The sequence below is a fragment of the Balearica regulorum genome, chromosome W, assembly GCF_011004875.1.
Source record: "Balearica regulorum gibbericeps isolate bBalReg1 chromosome W, bBalReg1.pri, whole genome shotgun sequence".
NCBI lineage: Eukaryota > Metazoa > Chordata > Aves > Gruiformes > Gruidae > Balearica > Balearica regulorum.
The window spans coordinates 12,344,591-12,362,603 of record NC_046219.1 but is presented as its reverse complement, the minus strand read 5'-3'; the positions used below and the strand labels follow the sequence as shown (position 1 = coordinate 12,362,603).

At 39.6% G+C, this 18,013-nt stretch overlaps 1 protein-coding gene and 1 long non-coding RNA gene across 11 annotated transcripts in view; one reads left to right on the top strand and one right to left on the bottom strand.

Moving 5' to 3' along the window:
• Positions 1 to 18,013, bottom strand: part of LOC142599245 (uncharacterized) — an 830,374-nt gene that overhangs the window by 629,475 nt on the left and 182,886 nt on the right. The window lies entirely within an intron of this gene.
• Positions 1 to 18,013, top strand: part of LOC142599160 (F-BAR domain only protein 2-like) — a 112,859-nt gene that overhangs the window by 5,636 nt on the left and 89,210 nt on the right. For all 10 annotated transcript variants that reach the window (XM_075738913.1, XM_075738911.1, XM_075738907.1 and 7 more), the window contains 5 exons: positions 3,941 to 4,032; positions 10,029 to 10,103; positions 11,412 to 11,553; positions 11,647 to 11,799; positions 15,371 to 15,475. In XM_075738913.1, coding sequence (XP_075595028.1) covers positions 3,941 to 4,032; positions 10,029 to 10,103; positions 11,412 to 11,553; positions 11,647 to 11,799; positions 15,371 to 15,475 — 567 coding nt within the window. The remainder of the gene's footprint in view (positions 1 to 3,940; positions 4,033 to 10,028; positions 10,104 to 11,411; positions 11,554 to 11,646; positions 11,800 to 15,370; positions 15,476 to 18,013) is intronic.

Below are 18,013 nucleotides of genomic sequence, written 5' to 3'. Positions count from 1 at the left end.
ACATGAGCAGGAGATTATGTAATTTATAGACTTGTCATCAGGTTAATCATCAGTACTCTTGATCATGTAACTTGTAAATAATTGAACAGTTTTTAAATCTAGATGTTTGTACTCATAGGTGGAGCCTGATATTGGTAAGGTAGGCTGCACTTGGTGTTACATTTGCAAGAGAAAAAGTCTTTTAGCTGTGCCAAACTTAAGTTACATAGTCCCTCAAATCTGGGAGTCTGCTTTGGACTTGCTGCTTTGTTTAAACCTTAATATATTTTTCACATAGCCTCTTAGTCTCTGATAACTATTGATAATGTGTAAAAGGTGTGGCTTTCAGGGGACTTCTTTAATTGAGGAAAGTGTTCTGTTTCTCTCTTGTGTTTTCTGCTATTCAATGTGAAGTCAAGAACAAGAGTAGGACTGATTTTAAAACTTCATTTCAGTGGAAAAACTAGTTTGTTTGCAGTAATCTTCAGTTACAGTTAGGGAACAAGATGATGATGGGAGTTGTTTTTTCTGGCTCATTCCACTCTGTAAAGGTTTGCAAAGTTACATTTCTGATAGGTTATCAGCCCTCAGGAAGGCTACAGCTGGAGATTGGGTCATGGCTACATTATTCTTGCTGTATTTCTAAAATGGCAGGAAATGTAATCTTTTCTATACTGGAGCTCCATAAAAACCACCCCATTATAAAAAGTTGCTTTTAAAAGTTCAGAAGCAGTCTGTGTTCAGCACATTTTGATCAGTCTGTTGGTTTAGGTAGAAGAAATACCTTAAAGCAAGGGAAAGAACACTTCATAAAGGAGAATTTTATTAGTTTTTTCTGGAAGAAATGCTTAACACGTATTTGTAAAAATTTATCTCCAAATTTAGGCACAGTAACTTTGGAGTAGTTAAATAAGAGGGTGTGTTTTTTTGTATTCTAATTGAAAATATCAGTGAAGTCATAATTACAGAGTTATTCTGGTGGTTTTGTAATGCAGTGGCATTCAGGGTTTATATTGAGTAAATACAGAAAGTTAATAAGGTACCTATTAGTGCACCAGTAGTCAAAATTATCCTGAGCTTCAAACTGGTTAGATAGGAGTGAAATGGGAGTGAAATTGTTTACTTTTTGCATTTGCAGATATGTTATTTTTAATAAAAGTGGATCTGGCTTCCTTAAACCTGCTTTGCTAGTTACTAGTTCTTAATTGCATTCTCCACAACAAGTGTTTAAAAATGTGTTTGTATAGCATCATATTTGTTATCATTAACTACTCCAAACAGCTTATTGAACTGTTATGATTGGACTGGTACTTGCAATAGTAAGACTACATTTAAAAAAAAAAAAAATTTCCTATTAGTTGGTGTTCTTATCCTTCCTTTATTTTTCAAACATATAAAGCCTTGCTCTGTAGATAGACTTTTTAAAGTTTGCTGTATTTTCATCTATTGAATTTAGTTCTGCTTGTACTTTTTACAGACCTTTCTGTAACTGCACTTACACTAAACCGATCTGCATTTTGATGAACTTTTTCAGGTTACAACTTACTGCAGTCTTAGGAGCAGTCATTTTATAGGTGTCTCTTTCTTCTTGTTTGTCATCTTGTTTTCCCCAGTGCTTGGAAGAAGTAAAGCAAATAATCCTAGTGCAGTTAATGCTTCACAGAAGTGGGCCTACTACTGTGACTGCTGCAAGGTTCCTCCATCCACTTGTGGCTGCTTCCAATTAAGCTGGCAGATCCCTGCATGCTGCCGCCTCCTTGCACACATCTCTTGCTCCGAGTAATGCAGCTGTTCGTGTCCTCATAGTGATCTGGATCACTAATCTTTATTTGCTATCTTTATTTTTCAGCTGTATAATTTCCCTGATCAGGTGTGGCTTACAGCTGCACAAACAATTTTTTCCAGAACAAAAAGGACAGAAATGATTGGAGTGGTGTCTGACCAAATCCTCAGGCTTCTTTCACTTGAGATCTAGAGCTGCCATTGTGAAAAGTCCAGGATTCTGCTTCCCATCCTTCTTTCCCTTCCAATGTGAGCATGCATGTGATTTTCCTGAGGATGTGCTTCTGTGTCCTTAGTAGCAGCAGTGTTATGGATCTGAAGCTTTTGTAAGGCAGGAGGGGAATGGATAGTTTGACAGGAAAACTCTTATAGTAGCAGTGTTATGCTGTGCCTTGCCTTGCCTTCCTTTCATTTATTGTTGCTTTCTTCTGTTTGGGGGAAGTTCACCATGGTGCCAGAGGTGATAAGCTGACTGAGTTTATTAATCAGTTTTTATGGCAGAGTCTCAGTTTTAATGGTGAGATAGGCCTTACTGATTGGAAAATCTTTTAAGTTTTAGAGCTAAACTTAAGAATAGACAAAGGGAACTTAGCTGTGAGAAGGAAGAAGTTAGTGATTTTTACCAATTTTACAAAAAACCAGAAACATCCATGAAGTATGAAGAATTGGGGAGGTGGGATGTCCAGCGATCCCAAAGTGTGAATTTTAGTTCATAGGAAATAATGAAAGATATGAGGTAATGAAGAGGGAATGCAGTATTAAGTATGTCTTTAAGATGGGAAGTGAAAGAATACAAGACCCATAGAAATCTAGAAAATAAATGGCTTTAAATATAGTCTAGAAATATGTAATAGAAGAGAGTGTGGTGGGTTGACCCTGGCTGGATGCCAGGTGCTCCCCAAAGCTGCTCTAGCACTCCCCCTCCTCAAATGGACAGGGGAGAGAAAATATGACGAAAGGCTTGTGGGTTGAGATAAGGACAGGAAGAGATCATTCACCAATTACCGTCACGGGCAAAACAGACTCTACTTAGAAAAAATTAATTTATTACCAGCAAAATCAGAGTAGGGTAATGAGAAAATAAAACCAAATCTTAAAACACTTCCCCCTCACCCCTCCCTTCTTCCTAGGCTCAACTTTACTCCTGAATTCTGTCCCTCCTCTCCCTGAGTGGCAACAGGGGGATGGGGAATGGGGGTTGTGGTCAGTTCATCACATGTTGTCTCTGCTGCTTCTTCCTCCTCAGGGGGAGGACTCCTCTTATCATTCCCCTGCTCCAGCGTGGGGTCCCTCTCACGGGAGACAGTCCTCCACGAACTTCTCCAATGTGAGTCCCTCCCATGGGCTACAGTTCTTCACAAACTGCTCCAGCGTGGGTCTCTTCCACAGGTCGCAGACCTTCAGGACCAGACTGTCCAGCATGGGTCACCCACGGGGTCATAAGTCCTGCCAGCAAACCTGCTCCAGCATGGGCTTCCCACAGGGTTGCAGCCTCCTTCAGGTGTCTCCACCTGCTCCAGTGTGGGGTCCTTCATGGGCTGCAGGTGGAATCTCTACACCCCATCATCCTCCCTCCATGGGCTGCAGGGGGACAGCCTGCTTCACCATGGTCTTCACCATGGGCTGCAGGGGAATCTCTGCTCCATTGCCTGGAGCACCTCCTTCACTGACCTTGGTGTCTGCAAAGTTGTTTCCCACATCTTCTCACTTCTCTCTCTGGCTGAAATTTCTCTCGCGCAGCAGTTTCTTCCCATTCTTAACTGTGTTATCATAGAGGCACTACTGCTGTCACTGATGGTGACACCTTGGTCAGAGGTGGGTCTGTCTTGGAGCTGACTGGAACTGGCTCTATCTGATATGGGGGAAGCTTCTAAGCTTCTAGTAGCTTCTCACAGAAGCCACTCCTGTAGTCCCCCCCGCTACCAAAACTTTGCCACGCAAACCCAATACAGTGTCATTCAAAGGGTAGTAGTGGCTGCTGAGGTGATTTTAGTTTGTTTTACTTATAAGGGATTGAAGGGAACTAACAGCAATTGGTAAAAAGCTGAAGTATTAGAAATCATTCACTTCATGAAACTTGATCAGTTATTAAAATACATAGGTTCTGTACTTTGTTCTGTAATTGTTTTAGCATGTTTGTGTTTCATAGTTCTACTTTCTTTTTATTATTAATCTTTAGGGGGAAAGGAACAATGGCTTTGATGTTCTCTATCACAACATGAAACACGGACATTTGTCAACAAAAGACTTAGCAGACTTTATAAGAGAAAGGTAAGTATTCATCTTTGCTAATCCTGGCACCTTAATATACTGTTTGTGTTTTTTATTTAAGTTTATCATTGTGTTACAGTAACATGCAAAATATATAAAAATCAAAGAGTGTTTTAAAATATCTCTCATATCCTACAAGATCATTTAGGCTTATTCCATTTGCTTAGAACTGAATAGTGACTCTTAAGCATCAATTAATAACAAGCTTCTAATTTTTAGGTTTGAATTAAAAAACAAGCATAAAAAGCTGGAAATGTCACATTACGTGTCCAGCAGTTTATTTAAATTAATCCCAGTTTTTTGTCATGTTTGAAAGAAAAGCGATAATTTAAGTAGTAAAAATTATCAGTCTTTCAAAGTTTTTGACCATAGATGTAGAATTATGGTATTAGCAACTTCTAGTATGATCTTAAAAAATTATACTTTTAGGTTAAGATGTTGAGAAACTAGGTTGGTTAAAGAAAAAGGAGTCGTATGTATGGACAAGAAAATAATACGCAGAAAATAACCCAGGTTCTTTTTTATGGAATGGAAGGGACAGAACTGAAATCTGCAAATATGACAACTTCCTAAACAGATGTTATTTATAAAAGATGACTGCTGCTGCTACTTTGAACATAAGAATTTCCATTCTGGATGAAATTAATATGTCTGCTTCAGAATTTTGTCTTATTCAGTTACTGACACCAGATGATGCATTGAAAAAACTTGCAAGAGGCTAATTGAGGACCTGTTTCAGTGAAGGTTTCTTGCAGTAAAAGCTGTCCAAAAGACCAGCCTTTGTTTTTTGGATTTTTTCATCAAAGTTTCAGTTTTGGCCTGAAATAGATCTCAACAAAGAAATTTTTTTTTTTTTAAATTTCCATGAAATGTAACCATCATGGATCTTGCAGGTACTCAGTGACACTGACATTTGCATGGTTTCAAAGTGAGTTGAAATGGAGAAAATGACAAAAGTATTTCCACTAAGTGAAACAGGTGAATTCCAGAGCCCATATGTGATGGGCAGTCTCCTGATTCCAGAGAACACATTATGAAGCCAAATAGGGTTCTGGTGAATTCCTGCTTTGGATTTAGTAGAGGGATATCATGCTGTTGATGTTCAGTATGAAATGTTTAAGGTTTCACAAGCTGCTAAATAATTATTTAATTTCAAAACTGCTTAACTGCTTTTAATATTGACTCTTATAAAAGTTTACCTTGTGTTATCTTTGTGAGTGCCTGGATCTTTCCATTGAAACCTGCTTTAATTCTTGGTATCAGTCATTTTTTAATAGTGTGTCATAGACCGAAGCTGTATATCAGCTGGATGCATGTTTAATTTTATTAGTTTTATATCTGTTGTGTTTTATCTCCATATTTAAATGAGAAGCTCGCTTGCTTATTCTCCTTTATGTTGTATTCTTTGGGCATGCTCCATTTTATTCATACTGATCCTAAATGGTAAAAATAACATAAATGGGTGAAAATAACTTGATGCTATATCTATCTTGGATTCTTTATTATGGTGACATAAATAAAACTTGACAGTTCATTCTACACAAAATTACCAGTAAAAAGAATGTGGTGTTCTACTTTATTTTTTTATTCTATCAGCTCCTTCAAATGAAATTTTAAATGAGATGTGCCTTTACAATCAATAAATAAAATATGTGGACCTTTCTCCGCATATTAAAAGTGTTTTAGTTGAAGTTTCTGCTAATTAATTCTAGTGATTTCGCAAGAAGGAGGCAATTTTTTCCCCCCAAATAAACAAGTTTAAATAACATTAAGGATTAATGACCCTTTAGGAACACATGAGGATCCACATGGGCGCTTTACATTTTCTTGATCTCTCATTGAGGATAGTTTTTCTTTTTGTGAATAGATCAGGACATGCCAGAGATGTGCAGCCATCTTATGTACAGCATTTTTGGTAAAATATATGAAAAATTTCAATTCTAGTTAACATACTGAGATTCACTAGAATCTTAGCACTACGTTTTAATGACAAGGCTTCAGTATACTTCTTCAAGAACAACTTGCCCTGAGACTGGAAAATATCTGTCAGTGATGCAGACCAGCAGCAGTAAGTTCAGTCCTTTCCAGTGATCTTCTTCATGTCAGGTATTAAACCTGGTATTCAATCTGTTCCATTGTATTTTCTTCAGCTCTGCTTTATTGATCAATCTTGGTATGCCAGGCTGCTGGGGTTTTTTTGTTTTTTGTTTTTTTTTTAAAAAGAAGTTGAATGCCAAATAGATGCTTCTTTTCAAGTCAAGGGTGCATTACTGATCAATCTCAGTCTAAGCTAGTGGTAGTTTGTGGCATATAGTTTGTCATTTCAAACAAATAGATGGACTTTAAATATTTGGTGTACTCACTTTAGTAAAAATGTTTGAGTGTCCATATCTAGGCAGTGAAGCCCTTCCACTACCATTGTGAGGTTATTGCAGTATGTCATTCTATTTCCCAGGAGATAAATACGTTCAGTAGCACACATTTATTCACATGGGTCAAATTCTTGATCTCAAAAGATATTGGATTGGGCAGTACTTCAACAGTATTTTACAACAGTCTGATTGTCTTGACTATATTCTGTTTTGCATCTTTGTTTATTGCCAAGAAATTAAGAGATGTTGCACACAATTATCTGTTCCCCTTGTTCCTTCACAGTATAGTCTGAATATTATTTTGCAGTACTCTTTTCTGCTAGAAATATGTAAGTGGATGAGCAAGATTCATTAGAAGCCTCCTAGATCTAGTGTTTTTATGCCCTACTTACACCTGATTTTCTGAGCGGTTCCCTATGAAAATTAAGCTTATGTATATTTGCAATTTCTTCACATCTGCCCTTCCATTCCTTCTGAACATATTGGCCAGTTTTATTCAGATGTAGAGATATAGAAGAGTGAAAACTGAAAATTGCTGGCTAGGTAGAGGAGATACATCTGAGTTGGTGATAATGGTTACAAAAATTTAGAGTACTTTTACTGTCAAACAGTATATACAGTTGTCAGCTGGTCAGTCAGCATTGCTGGAGTCTCCAGACTAGCCAGAATATTTGCTTTTTTATGGGAGTGATATAAAAGAGAGAGGAAAGATGATTGAGTGTATTTGGATGTACGGAGTGCTTAGGGCACAAAGGACACATTTGTATGAAGTCACTATTCCGAACAGCGTAACTAATGGAGACTGTTTTGGTTGTGTGCAGCCTAATCAGGGAAAAGTCTATTGTTCCTTTTTCTCGAGCCTTAGAAACAGTAGTAATTAAAAAAGAAAAATTGTCTAGGATGTGGAAAAATGTTTTTTTATTATAGTCAGCTTAAGCATTTTAATGAGAATTTTTCTTTCAAAACTTCTCTAAGAACCTCCTGAAATTGCAAAGTTGTTTTCCTTCAAAAAAACAAAACTGGGTATCCCTAGAAGGAGCAGATGGTTTCCCTTTGGCTGTGTTCAGTTAGTCAATACCAATTCAATTTTCAACTTTGTTTCACTTTTTCATTTTTGAGTATTTGTTAATGGTCAAGTACTAAAAGAACTGAGGGACAGTTGGATCTATGGTTCTTTACTGCCTTTTGCTCTGATATTCTACTACTGTGAATGGGAAAGACTTGCTCAGTCAGTAGTTATTGCTTTCTAGGAGGTTCAGATATGTGTCTCCTTGTCGTGGTTTAGCCCCGGCTGGCAATTAAGCACCACACAGATTTAATTTTGTGGCAGACAATCTATTCAATATTGGTAAATCTTGGGTGGGGCAGGGTATTTATCTGTCTGCTGAAAGATAGGTATCTTTGTTCTATTCTTGATAAAGCCTGTAGAAATTATGTTTTTAAATAAGTTAAAAATATAAGAAGATTGGGCTGCCCCTGCAGTGTTCCCCCCCCTTTTTAATACTGGGAAGATTTTGTAGGTGAACTGTCCTGTGCTTGTGTGCATTTAACACCTAAAATGTTTACATGTAAGAATTCACTGTGCTCAGCTAGGAACTGAATAGGTATTGTTGGCTTTTCTCCAGAAGTCTTTCAAACATTTTTCTGCACCGGTTCTCTGTAAGCATCATAAAAAAAGAAAATCCTTGATCAGAAGAAACTTGCAATGTGCATATTCCCATTTCAGTTTAAATGTTTAACAGATTCCAATCAAAGACAGATTTTTCAAATCAGTGAAAATTCATTTACTCAGATGTTCATAGTGTGCTACCAGTACATCAGAATGCTCTGGGAAGTTGGTTGATAAAACAAATATAGATATACATGCCCAACTGGTCAGTAACAGCATATTTTGGTTGTTAGTGTTTTTAACTATTGTATGTTGATAATGTGTGGTGAGTTGGGGAACTCCAGTTTTGTGGAGATTGCTTATGTAAGCATTTTGTAAATTTCTACAGAGGTGTGTGTGGATTTTGGTCAGAAATCTTCTTGGTCAGAAAATTAAGCTCTCAAATCTAGAAAACTTTGATAGAAACTACTGATAATTAATCAAAATATATTGTTCATCATGGTAATTAAAAAAACATCAGTATCTCTTCTGGGTGTCTGTACATATGTACTTCTTGCTATGCAGTGAGCAAGAATTCCAAACCTTGGAAACTTAAACTATTTTTTTTTCATATTGTCAAGTATACTTACATATGGGGAAGGAGGAGAAAGTTTTGATTTTTTTTTTTTTAAATGGTGAATAACTTCATCGTTGTTTGTAGGTGAGATTTAAAATGTAATTGAATTACTGCATTTTACAACTTAATCCTCTTCTCCAAATTGATTGTCTGACTGGATTGTTATTTTGGAAGTTCAGTAGGCTTAAATACATGCTCCTCTGTCAAAGTTTCAGGTGGCTGCTACTACTTTGTTTCATATTTTCATAAGAAAATTATTTTTGCTTGGTAAGTGTTGCTGTGAAGGAGAAATAAAAACACCTGCCTCAGCAATAAGTGGTTATAGTCATGGCAACTTGAGAGAAGGGTGAATTCGTTATCTCCCTTTTTTTCCTCTTCTGCCTCCAAATAAAGGTATTACAAAGCAGGAAAGAAATTGCTTCAAGCTTTTGGATTTTCAAGAAAGACAATTACAGTATTTGTTCAAATCCAGGATGCTTCTAAATCTAAGTTGACACTACGTATTGAGTATTGATTTAGGGTGGAAAATTAAAATAGTGTGTATCTTAAGGTTAATAATAGGAGAGTGAGGAAGATTGATGGGGGATGGACTTCCGGGGGAGTCACTGCCATGATATATTGTGTGTGACTGCTGTTCCATGGCAATTGCCTCAGCACAGGCTCTAAGGAGGAAATCTATGTGGACCCTTGGATTTTGGATCTCCAAAAGACAAGTAAAAACATGGGTTTGAGTGCAGGAAAATATAATGAAACTTTATGTAGGGAAGAATTTATCCAAAAGAAATTAGAATGTATTGAGAGAAACTTCTTAAAAATAATTATAAACAGTAGAACACAATACATTTCATTGCATGTTATTTGACTGTTTTCCAAATTCAAACATTGCTATGCAAAGAACTTTTAAAAAAAAAGAAAAAAGAAAACAAAAACTAGACAAGACCCCATTTTATTTAATGTGAACAAATATGATTGCTCAGTAAGCATTCAGTTTTTTTTGTTTTCATTACAAAAATATTTGATTTTGTTGCTCTGTAAATCTCTGGTATTTAGTGTTAGGTAGGTGATTGTTATGTCACTGTGTTCTGACTCTTACTAAAGAATATTAAAGGCAGAGGGGAACAGCAGAGAGTATAGGAAGGAAAGAATCATCTTTTGCAAGTCTTGAGCCCTTAGGTTTTACTTGTTTCTGTTCCCTGAAACATTCTGTCGCAGTGTTCTTAGATTATTTCTTTTAAATATACTTCTGTGTTTTTACATATAGTTTTTGAAGGGCCATAAAAATGGAGTCATTTTCAGCTAAAGTAAAAAGTCCTATTATTTGCACATTTAGAATGCATATTCATCTGTCTTCAAATATCTTCAAAATTTCAGTTATGCTTTTGATTGTTTTCTTTGACAGGGCTACAATAGAGGAGGCATATTCAAGGTCAATGACAAAACTAGCCAAATCAGCGAGCAATTACACACAGCTTGGGTAAGTAAGTGTATAAGAGAGAAATAATTAACTGCATACAGTTTAAAAATCAAGTTTGATTCTGAATATTTTATTCATGATGTTGGAGGTAGCATAACTTTGCCATCTTTAAAAATGTTAGTTCTTCAGTTACTGTGCAGCTATGCAAAATATCATGCAGCTATGACAAAAACAAGACAGTACAGCTCTTTATTCATAGTTTAAAAAAAAAAAAACAAACCACAAAAAACAAACACCGTAGAGGAATCATCTATTCCTCTGTGTTTAAGGCTGAATTATTTTCAGACATAATAAAGAATGTGACTTTCTGTTCTGTGCTCCCAAGCCTATGGTAATTATTTTGGAGAGAACATATGGTCTGCAAATGTGGCAGTGAATTTATTTATATTATTTCTATTTTCTCAAGTGTTATCTCTGTCCTCTGACATGTTAAGAATGAGACTTTTCAATAGATTTATTCTATATTTCAATTAAAATTTTATACACGAGATTTTTTTTTTAAAAAGGAATGATTAATGGATGTTGTTTTCATTAGAAAGATTATGCCAACAGCTCAGACTTCTTAGATGAGACTAAAGATTATTTGTAGTAATCACAGCTAGAAATGTGGAGAGTTGTCATCAGTGGATAATTTGATACCAGTTGTTGCTGCTCTTCAAAGTTCTGTATCTGCATGTTAATTTGAACATCAATGCTTTAAAAGCTATGCATGGTATTGATTTTTCAGCAGCATAGACCTGGAAACTGAGGTAGGAGTGTATCTTTAGAATAGCTGGAGAAGTCCATTCAGTATAGAAATCTGAATCTGAGGAATGACCTGTCCCCACCTTCCTTTACCATACGGTTAATCTCGTGGCTGTAATGATGTAAGACAACTGGAAACTCAACTAGCCAAGTAATTTTTTTGTTTCTTTTCACCATTCAAGTATACACATAAAAATACTTGTACATGTTAATTTTTATTTGAGCTGCTCTTGCATGATCTTTAGGAATATAATTTGTTATTACTGTGTGTTGATGATGGAGAATAACAACTGAATTTTGCTGCATTTTACTCGTTAGAGTCAATACAGGTAAAACATAAAATACTGAAAAGTTAGGTAGGATTCCAAGTATGTTTGAAACATTTAATAAGAACATAATTTATAGCAGTTGTTGGGTTTTTTTGCTTCAGTTTTAGGAACAGAGCTGAAATTATGTAAACATATCAGTTATATTTTAGCACTATTTAAAAAAAAAATCGTAGCTGACTGAAAGGAAAAAAATTCAGATGAGCATTAAATTATTATTTTTTTTCCCTCAATCTAGGACATTTGCACCAGTTTGGGACGTTTTCAAAACCTCAACAGAAAAACTAGCAAGCTGTCATTTGGACCTTGTGCGGAGATTACAAGAGATAATAAAAGAAGTTCACAAGTATGGAGATGAACAAATCAAAACTTATAAAAAGGTTATTATTTTTTTTTTTCTTATCCATGTCCAATGACTTGTTAATGTTAAAATTAAAATGGTTTGGTTTTGACAACTATGTGATATTTGGCAGACTAAAGAAGATGTTTCAGGAACATTGGAAGCAGTGCAAAATATTCAAAGTATCATTCAAGCCTTACAGAAATCAAAGGAAAACTACAATGCAAAGTGTGTCGAACAAGAACGTTTGAAAAAGGAAGGAGCAACTCAGAGAGAAGTTGATAAGGTAGATCTGTAACATCTTACTTAAATTTGTTGAGTTGTCAATCGGTAACACATTCACCTTGAATTAGCGAGATGCTCAAAAAGGGCTAAAAGTAGTTATGGCTATTTCATAATATGCATGATACTTTGAATGCCTTGTTTATACTTCCTTATCTGTTCTGACTGTACTGCAGTTCTAATTCTTTATTTTGTAATTATCTGCATCATATGATAATTTTGTTCAGTGGCTTTTACAGAAATTGCATACAATTTTTTCAGCTTCTATTATATTTTTGGATGCATTTTCTTAAGTAAATATGCAAACACTCAATGCCTTTGTTATTAAGGAGTAGGAAGTTGTGTTGTCCCCTCAAGTGAGACAAAGTAGCTAATTATAGGAGTATTTGAAGTCTATTCCATTAGGAAGAAAAACAAGTTAACATTACTTTCAATGCTAATTTAAGAGGTTCCAATAACATGGACCAAAACCCCAAGGGATGAGTAACTTGATGTTGCATTTAGTACTGTTCTTGAGTCATGAGGGAGTTTGATCCATTCACAGAATCACAGCATGGTTGAAGTTGGAAGGGACCTCTGGAGGTCATCTTGTCCAACCCCCCTGCTCAAGCAGGGCCACCTAGAGCTGGTTGCCCTGGACCATGACCAGATGGCTTTTGAAGATCTCTAAGGATGGAGACTCCACAATCTTCCTGGACAACCTGTTCCAGTGCTTGGTCACTCACAATAAAAAAGTGCTTCCCAATGTTCAGAGGGATCCTCCTGTGTTTCAGTCTGTGCCCATTGCCTCTGGTTCTGTCACTGGGCACCACTGGAAAGAGCCCGGCTCTGTCTTCCTTGTGCCCTCCGTTCAGGTATTTATACACATTGATGAGATCCCTCCCTGAGCCTGGGTCCCCGCTGACTGGAAGCTAGCCAATGTTATTCCAGTCCACAAAAAGGGCATGAGGGAAGACCCAAGAAACTAGAGACCTGTTAATCTAACCTCAGTTCCTCGAAAAATTATGGAGAAGATCATACTGGGCGCTACTAAAAGGTGTTTAAAGAACAATGCAATCATCAGACACAGTCAGCATGGGTTCACAAAGGAAAAGTCCTGTCTAACTAATTTGATATCCTTCTATGACAAGGTCATCCACCTAGTGGGTGAAGGGAAGGCGGTGGATGTAGTTTTTCTGGATTTTAATAAGGCTTTTGATACTGTCCCTCACAGCGTCCTTCTGGACAAGTTGTCCAAATGTGAGATGAGTGGGTTCATGGTGCACTGGGTGAAGAACTGGCTGAATGGCAGGGCTCAAAGGGTTGTAGTGAATGGGGCTACATCTGGCTTGTGACCAGCAGTGTTCCTCAGGGCTATATTCTAGGGCCAGTTCTGTTCAATATTTGTATCAATGATCTGGATGCAGGAGTCGAATGCACCGCTAGTAAGTTTGCTGATGATACTAAACTGGGAGGTGCTGTTGACTCTCTTGAGGGACAGGAGGCCTTGCAGAGGGATCGAGATAGATTGGAGCATTGGGCAATCATCAGTGGCATAAAATTTAACAAGTCCAAATGCCAGATTCTGCACCTGGGATGGAGTAACACTGGGCACAAGTATAGATTGGGAGAGAAGTGGCTGGAGAGCAGCCCTACAGAAAGGGATAGGAGTCAGCAGTGTACCCTGGCAGCCAAGAGGGCAAACTGCATCCTGGGGTGCATCAAACACAGTATAACCAGCCTGTCAAAAGAGGTGCTGATCCCACTGTATTCAGCATTGGTGTGGCCTCACCTTGAGTACTGTATGCAGTTCTGGGCCCCACAATTTAAGGATCTTTTAATTATGGTCTAGTGGAGGGTGTCCCTGCCCATGGCAGGGGAGGTGGAACTAGATGATCTTTAAGGTCCCTTCCAACCCAAACCATTCTATGAAAGATGTGAAGGTCCTTGAATGAGTCCAGAGGAGGGCAACAAAGCTGGTGGAGGGGCTGAAAGGCATGTCCTATGAGGAGTGGCTGAGGACTCTGGGTTTGTCTAGTGTGGAGAAAAGGAGGCTGAGGGGCAACCTCATTGCTCTCTACAGCTTCCTTTGGAGGGCAAGTGGAGAGGGAGGTGCTGATCTCTTCTCCCTGGGATCCAGTGACAGGACATGTGGGAATGGTTCAAAGCTGTGCCAGGGGAGGTTCAGACTGGACATTAGGAAGCATTTCTTTACCGAGAGGGTGGTCAAACCCTGGAACAGGCTTCCTAGAGAGATGGTCGATGCCCCAAGCCTGTCAGTGTTTAAGAGGCATTTGGATAATGCCCTTAATAACATGCTTTAACTTTTGGTCAGCCCTGAATTGGTCAGGCAGTTGGACCAGATGATCCTTGTAGGTCCCTTCCAACTGACATGCTATTCTACTGTCTTGTACTGGGGAGTCCAGAACTGGACACAGTACTCCAGGTGTGGCCTCAGCAGTGATGAACAGAAGGGAAGGGTCACATCCCTTGACCTGGTGGCAACACTGTAACTTTTTCTGGTTTTCGGGAAACAAAGTAGTAGAGAGAAAAGAGGTTATGTTTCCTTGTCTCTAATGATGTCTTCTGTTTTTAAATCTTGATAGCTCTGCTTATTTCCATTTCAATTATCTGATCTGTGTAGGGCTCTGTTCTTGTTAGAATGGTATTAGTGCCTTTTGTACTACTGTCTTGGTGGAGCAGATAGAGTTGGTTATTGTCTTGTCACTGACGACAAAAGTGATCCTGTTGACCATGTTCTGATTGCTTTATCTTTAATATAAGTTTAGTTTTTTTTTCCTAGCTTCTGCCTCAAATGGCAGTCAGTGTTGGGTTCTATACATGAATCAGAAATATGTGGGATGGCAGATGTTTTCCTGCCTGTTTATTCAAAATACAGTTTTTTCTGAATTCTTGTAAATTGAAATTTTTCAGTAGGTAAAGTTGACTTGATGAAAGACTTGGTTTTAAGATTGATGTGGTTTAGCCCCAGCCGGCAGCTGAGCACCACGCAGCTGCTCGCTCACCCCTCCCCTGGCGGGATGGGGAGGAGAATGGGAAAGACAAAGGCAAAGCCTCATGGGTTGGGATAAGGGCAGGTTACTGGGACAGCAAGGGAGAGGGAAACAATCAACAACAGTACCGATAACGGAATGTTCACAATGGCTGATAACAGAAAGCAATTTACAGGGACACCCAGACCCAGGGAGCTGCCCTGAACCTGTCCCTCCCGACTAGGCCTCTTTATGGTGAGCATGATGTCACATGGTATGGAATAGCCCCTGACCAGCTTGGCTCACCTGTCCTGGCTCCTTGTGAAAACTAACTCTATCCTAGCCAGAACCAGGACAAAGATATAACTTTGTAGTCCCTTGTCCAGTTGAAACAAAAAAAAATTTGTCTGACTAATGTCTACATGCAGAAGGGAGAAAGAGGAAGCACTATAGGCTGAAATTTTGTTATGACACTTCACTCTTTTCATATGCCCCTGAATATTTTTATAGGTCATCCTAGCTTTTAGTGACTTTAAAAGCCTTGGATCAGATTGGATGTGTGACATTTGACACTTTTTTTTTTTTTTTGGTACTAATCTATAGGCAGCAGTTAAATTGAAAAAAGCTACAGATACCTATAAACTATATGTGGAGAAATATGCTGCAGTTAAATCTGGTTTTGAACAGAAAATGACAGAAACTGCACAGGTAAGAGTTATATTAAATATGTTTAAAATAGATTAGCATGTTCTATTTTATCTCTCTGAAGATATCTGAAATCAAAGCTTTTGAAAAATTGGTTCAAAATAGAATGATCTCCATTGGAAATTGATATGAACAAAAATGTCAGAAGCAATATGTTTGAAGGACAAACATTGACCATGTATTTTGTGACAGCAGTGTCCTTGAATGACACAGTTGAACTCTAGCACTCTAGAAAGACTTTTTGAAGAAATTTTTAGGAAGAAAACAAAATGAACTTTTGGAAGTATTGTAGATGCATGGTTATCATGCGGGAAATCCTGTGAATTGCTGGAGAGCCAGAACTCACTCATAAGAGTTTTAAAACTGGGATCGATCATAGAATGGTTTGGGTTGGAAGGGACCTTAAAGATCATCTAGTTCCAACATCCCTGCCATGGGCAGGGACACCCTCCACTAGACCACGTTGCCCAAAGCCCCATCCAACCTGGCCTTGAACACTTCCAGGGAGGGGGCATCCACAACCTCTCTGGGCAACCTGTTCCAGTGCCTCACCACTCTCACAGTAAAGAATTTCTTTCTAACATCTCATCTAAATCGACCCTCCTTCAGCTTAAACCCATTACCCCTTGTCCTGTCACTATACTCCCTGATAAACAGTCCTTCTCCAGCTTTCCTGTAGGCCCCCTTCAGGTACTGGAAAGCTGCAATTAGATCTCTCCGGAGGCTTCTTTTCTCCAGGCTGAACAATCCCAGCTCTCTCAGCCTGTCCTCATAGGAGAGGTGCTCCAGCCCTCTGATCAGCTTCGTGGCCCTCCTCTGGACTCCCTCCAACAGCTCCATGTCTTTCATGTACTGGGGCCCCCAGAGCTGGATGCAGTACTCCAGGTGGGGTCTCACAAGAGTGGAGTAGAGCGGCAGAATCACCTCCCTCGACCTGCTGGTCGAACTTCTGTTTTTGATGCAGCCCAGGACACGGTTGGCTTTCTGGGCTGCAAGTGCACACTGCTGGCTCATGTTGAGCTCTTCATCAATCAATACCCTCAAGTTCTTCTCCTCAGGTCTGTTCTCAATCCATTCCCCGCCCAGCCTGTAGTCGTGCTTGGGATTGTGCTGACCCACATGCAGGACCTTGCACTTGGCCTTGTTGAACTTCATGCGGTTCGCACGGGCCCACCTCTCCAGCCTGTCAAGGTCCCTCTGGATGGCATCCCTTCCCTCCAGCGTGTCAACCACACCACACAGCTTGGTGTCATCGGCAAACTTGCTGAGGGTGCACTCGATAATCATATTTTTTTTTCATTATCATTCTGGCAAAACACTTCAGTAACAGCTTGTTAAAGTGTCTTTCCAGGGTTTATCTGAGGTGGTCTGTGGTGGGTTGACCCTGGCTGAGGGCCAGGTGCCCACCAGAGCCGCTCTATCACTCCCCTCCTCTAGACAGGGGAGAAAAAGTATAACATAAAGCTTGTGGGTCGAGATAAGGACAGGGAGAGATCATTCTCTAATTATCATCACGAGCAAAACAGACCGAACTTAGAGAGGGGAATTCATCTAATTTATTACTAAGCAAAACAGAGTAGAGGAATGAGAAATAAAACCAAATCTTAAAACACCTCCCCCCACCCCTCCCATCTTCCCGGGCTCAACTTCACTCCTGGCTTCAACCTCCTGCCCCCTCAGTGGCACAGGGGGACGGGGAGTGGGGGTTACGGTCAGTTCATCACACGTTGTTTCTGCTGCTTCTTCATCCTCAGGGGGAGGACTCCTCTCATCGTTCCCCTGCTCCAGCGTGGGGTCCCTCTCATGGGAGACAGTCCTTCATGAACTTCTCCAACGTGAGTCCTTCCCACGGGCTACAGTCCTTCATGAACTGCTCCAGCGTGGGTCTCTTCCATGGGGTGCAGACCTTCAGGAGCAGACTGCTCCAGCGTGGGTCCCCCACGGGGTCACAAGTCCTGCCAGCAAACCTGCTCTGGCATGGGCTTCTCTCTCCACGGATCCACAGGTCCTGCCAGGAGCTTGCTCCAGCGTGGGCTTCCCATGGGGCCACAGCCTCCTTCAGGTGTCTCCACCTGCTCTGGCATGGGGTCCTCCACGGGCTGCAGGTGGAATCTCTACACCCCCTCATCCTGCCTCCATGGGCTGCAGGGGGACAGCCTGCCTCACCATGGTCTTCACCATGGGCTGCAGGGGGATCTCTGCTCCCGCGCCTGGAGCCCCTCCTCCCCCTCCTTCTTCACTGACCTTGGTGTCTGCAGAGTTTCTTACATCTTCTCCCTCCTCTCTCCAGCTGCAAAAAAAGGTCTTTCTAGCTCTTTTTCTCTTTCTTAAATATGTTATCATAGAGGCGCTGATTGGCTTGGCCTTGGCCAGTGGCGGGTCCGTCTTGGAGCCGGCTGGCATTGGCTCTGTCAGACACAGGGGAAGCTTCTAGCAGCTTCTCACAGAAGCCACCCATGTAGACCCCCCCTACCAAAACCTTGCCACACAAAACCAACGCATGGTCAAATCCCCTACATCTATTCAAATTTCTGTTTTTTT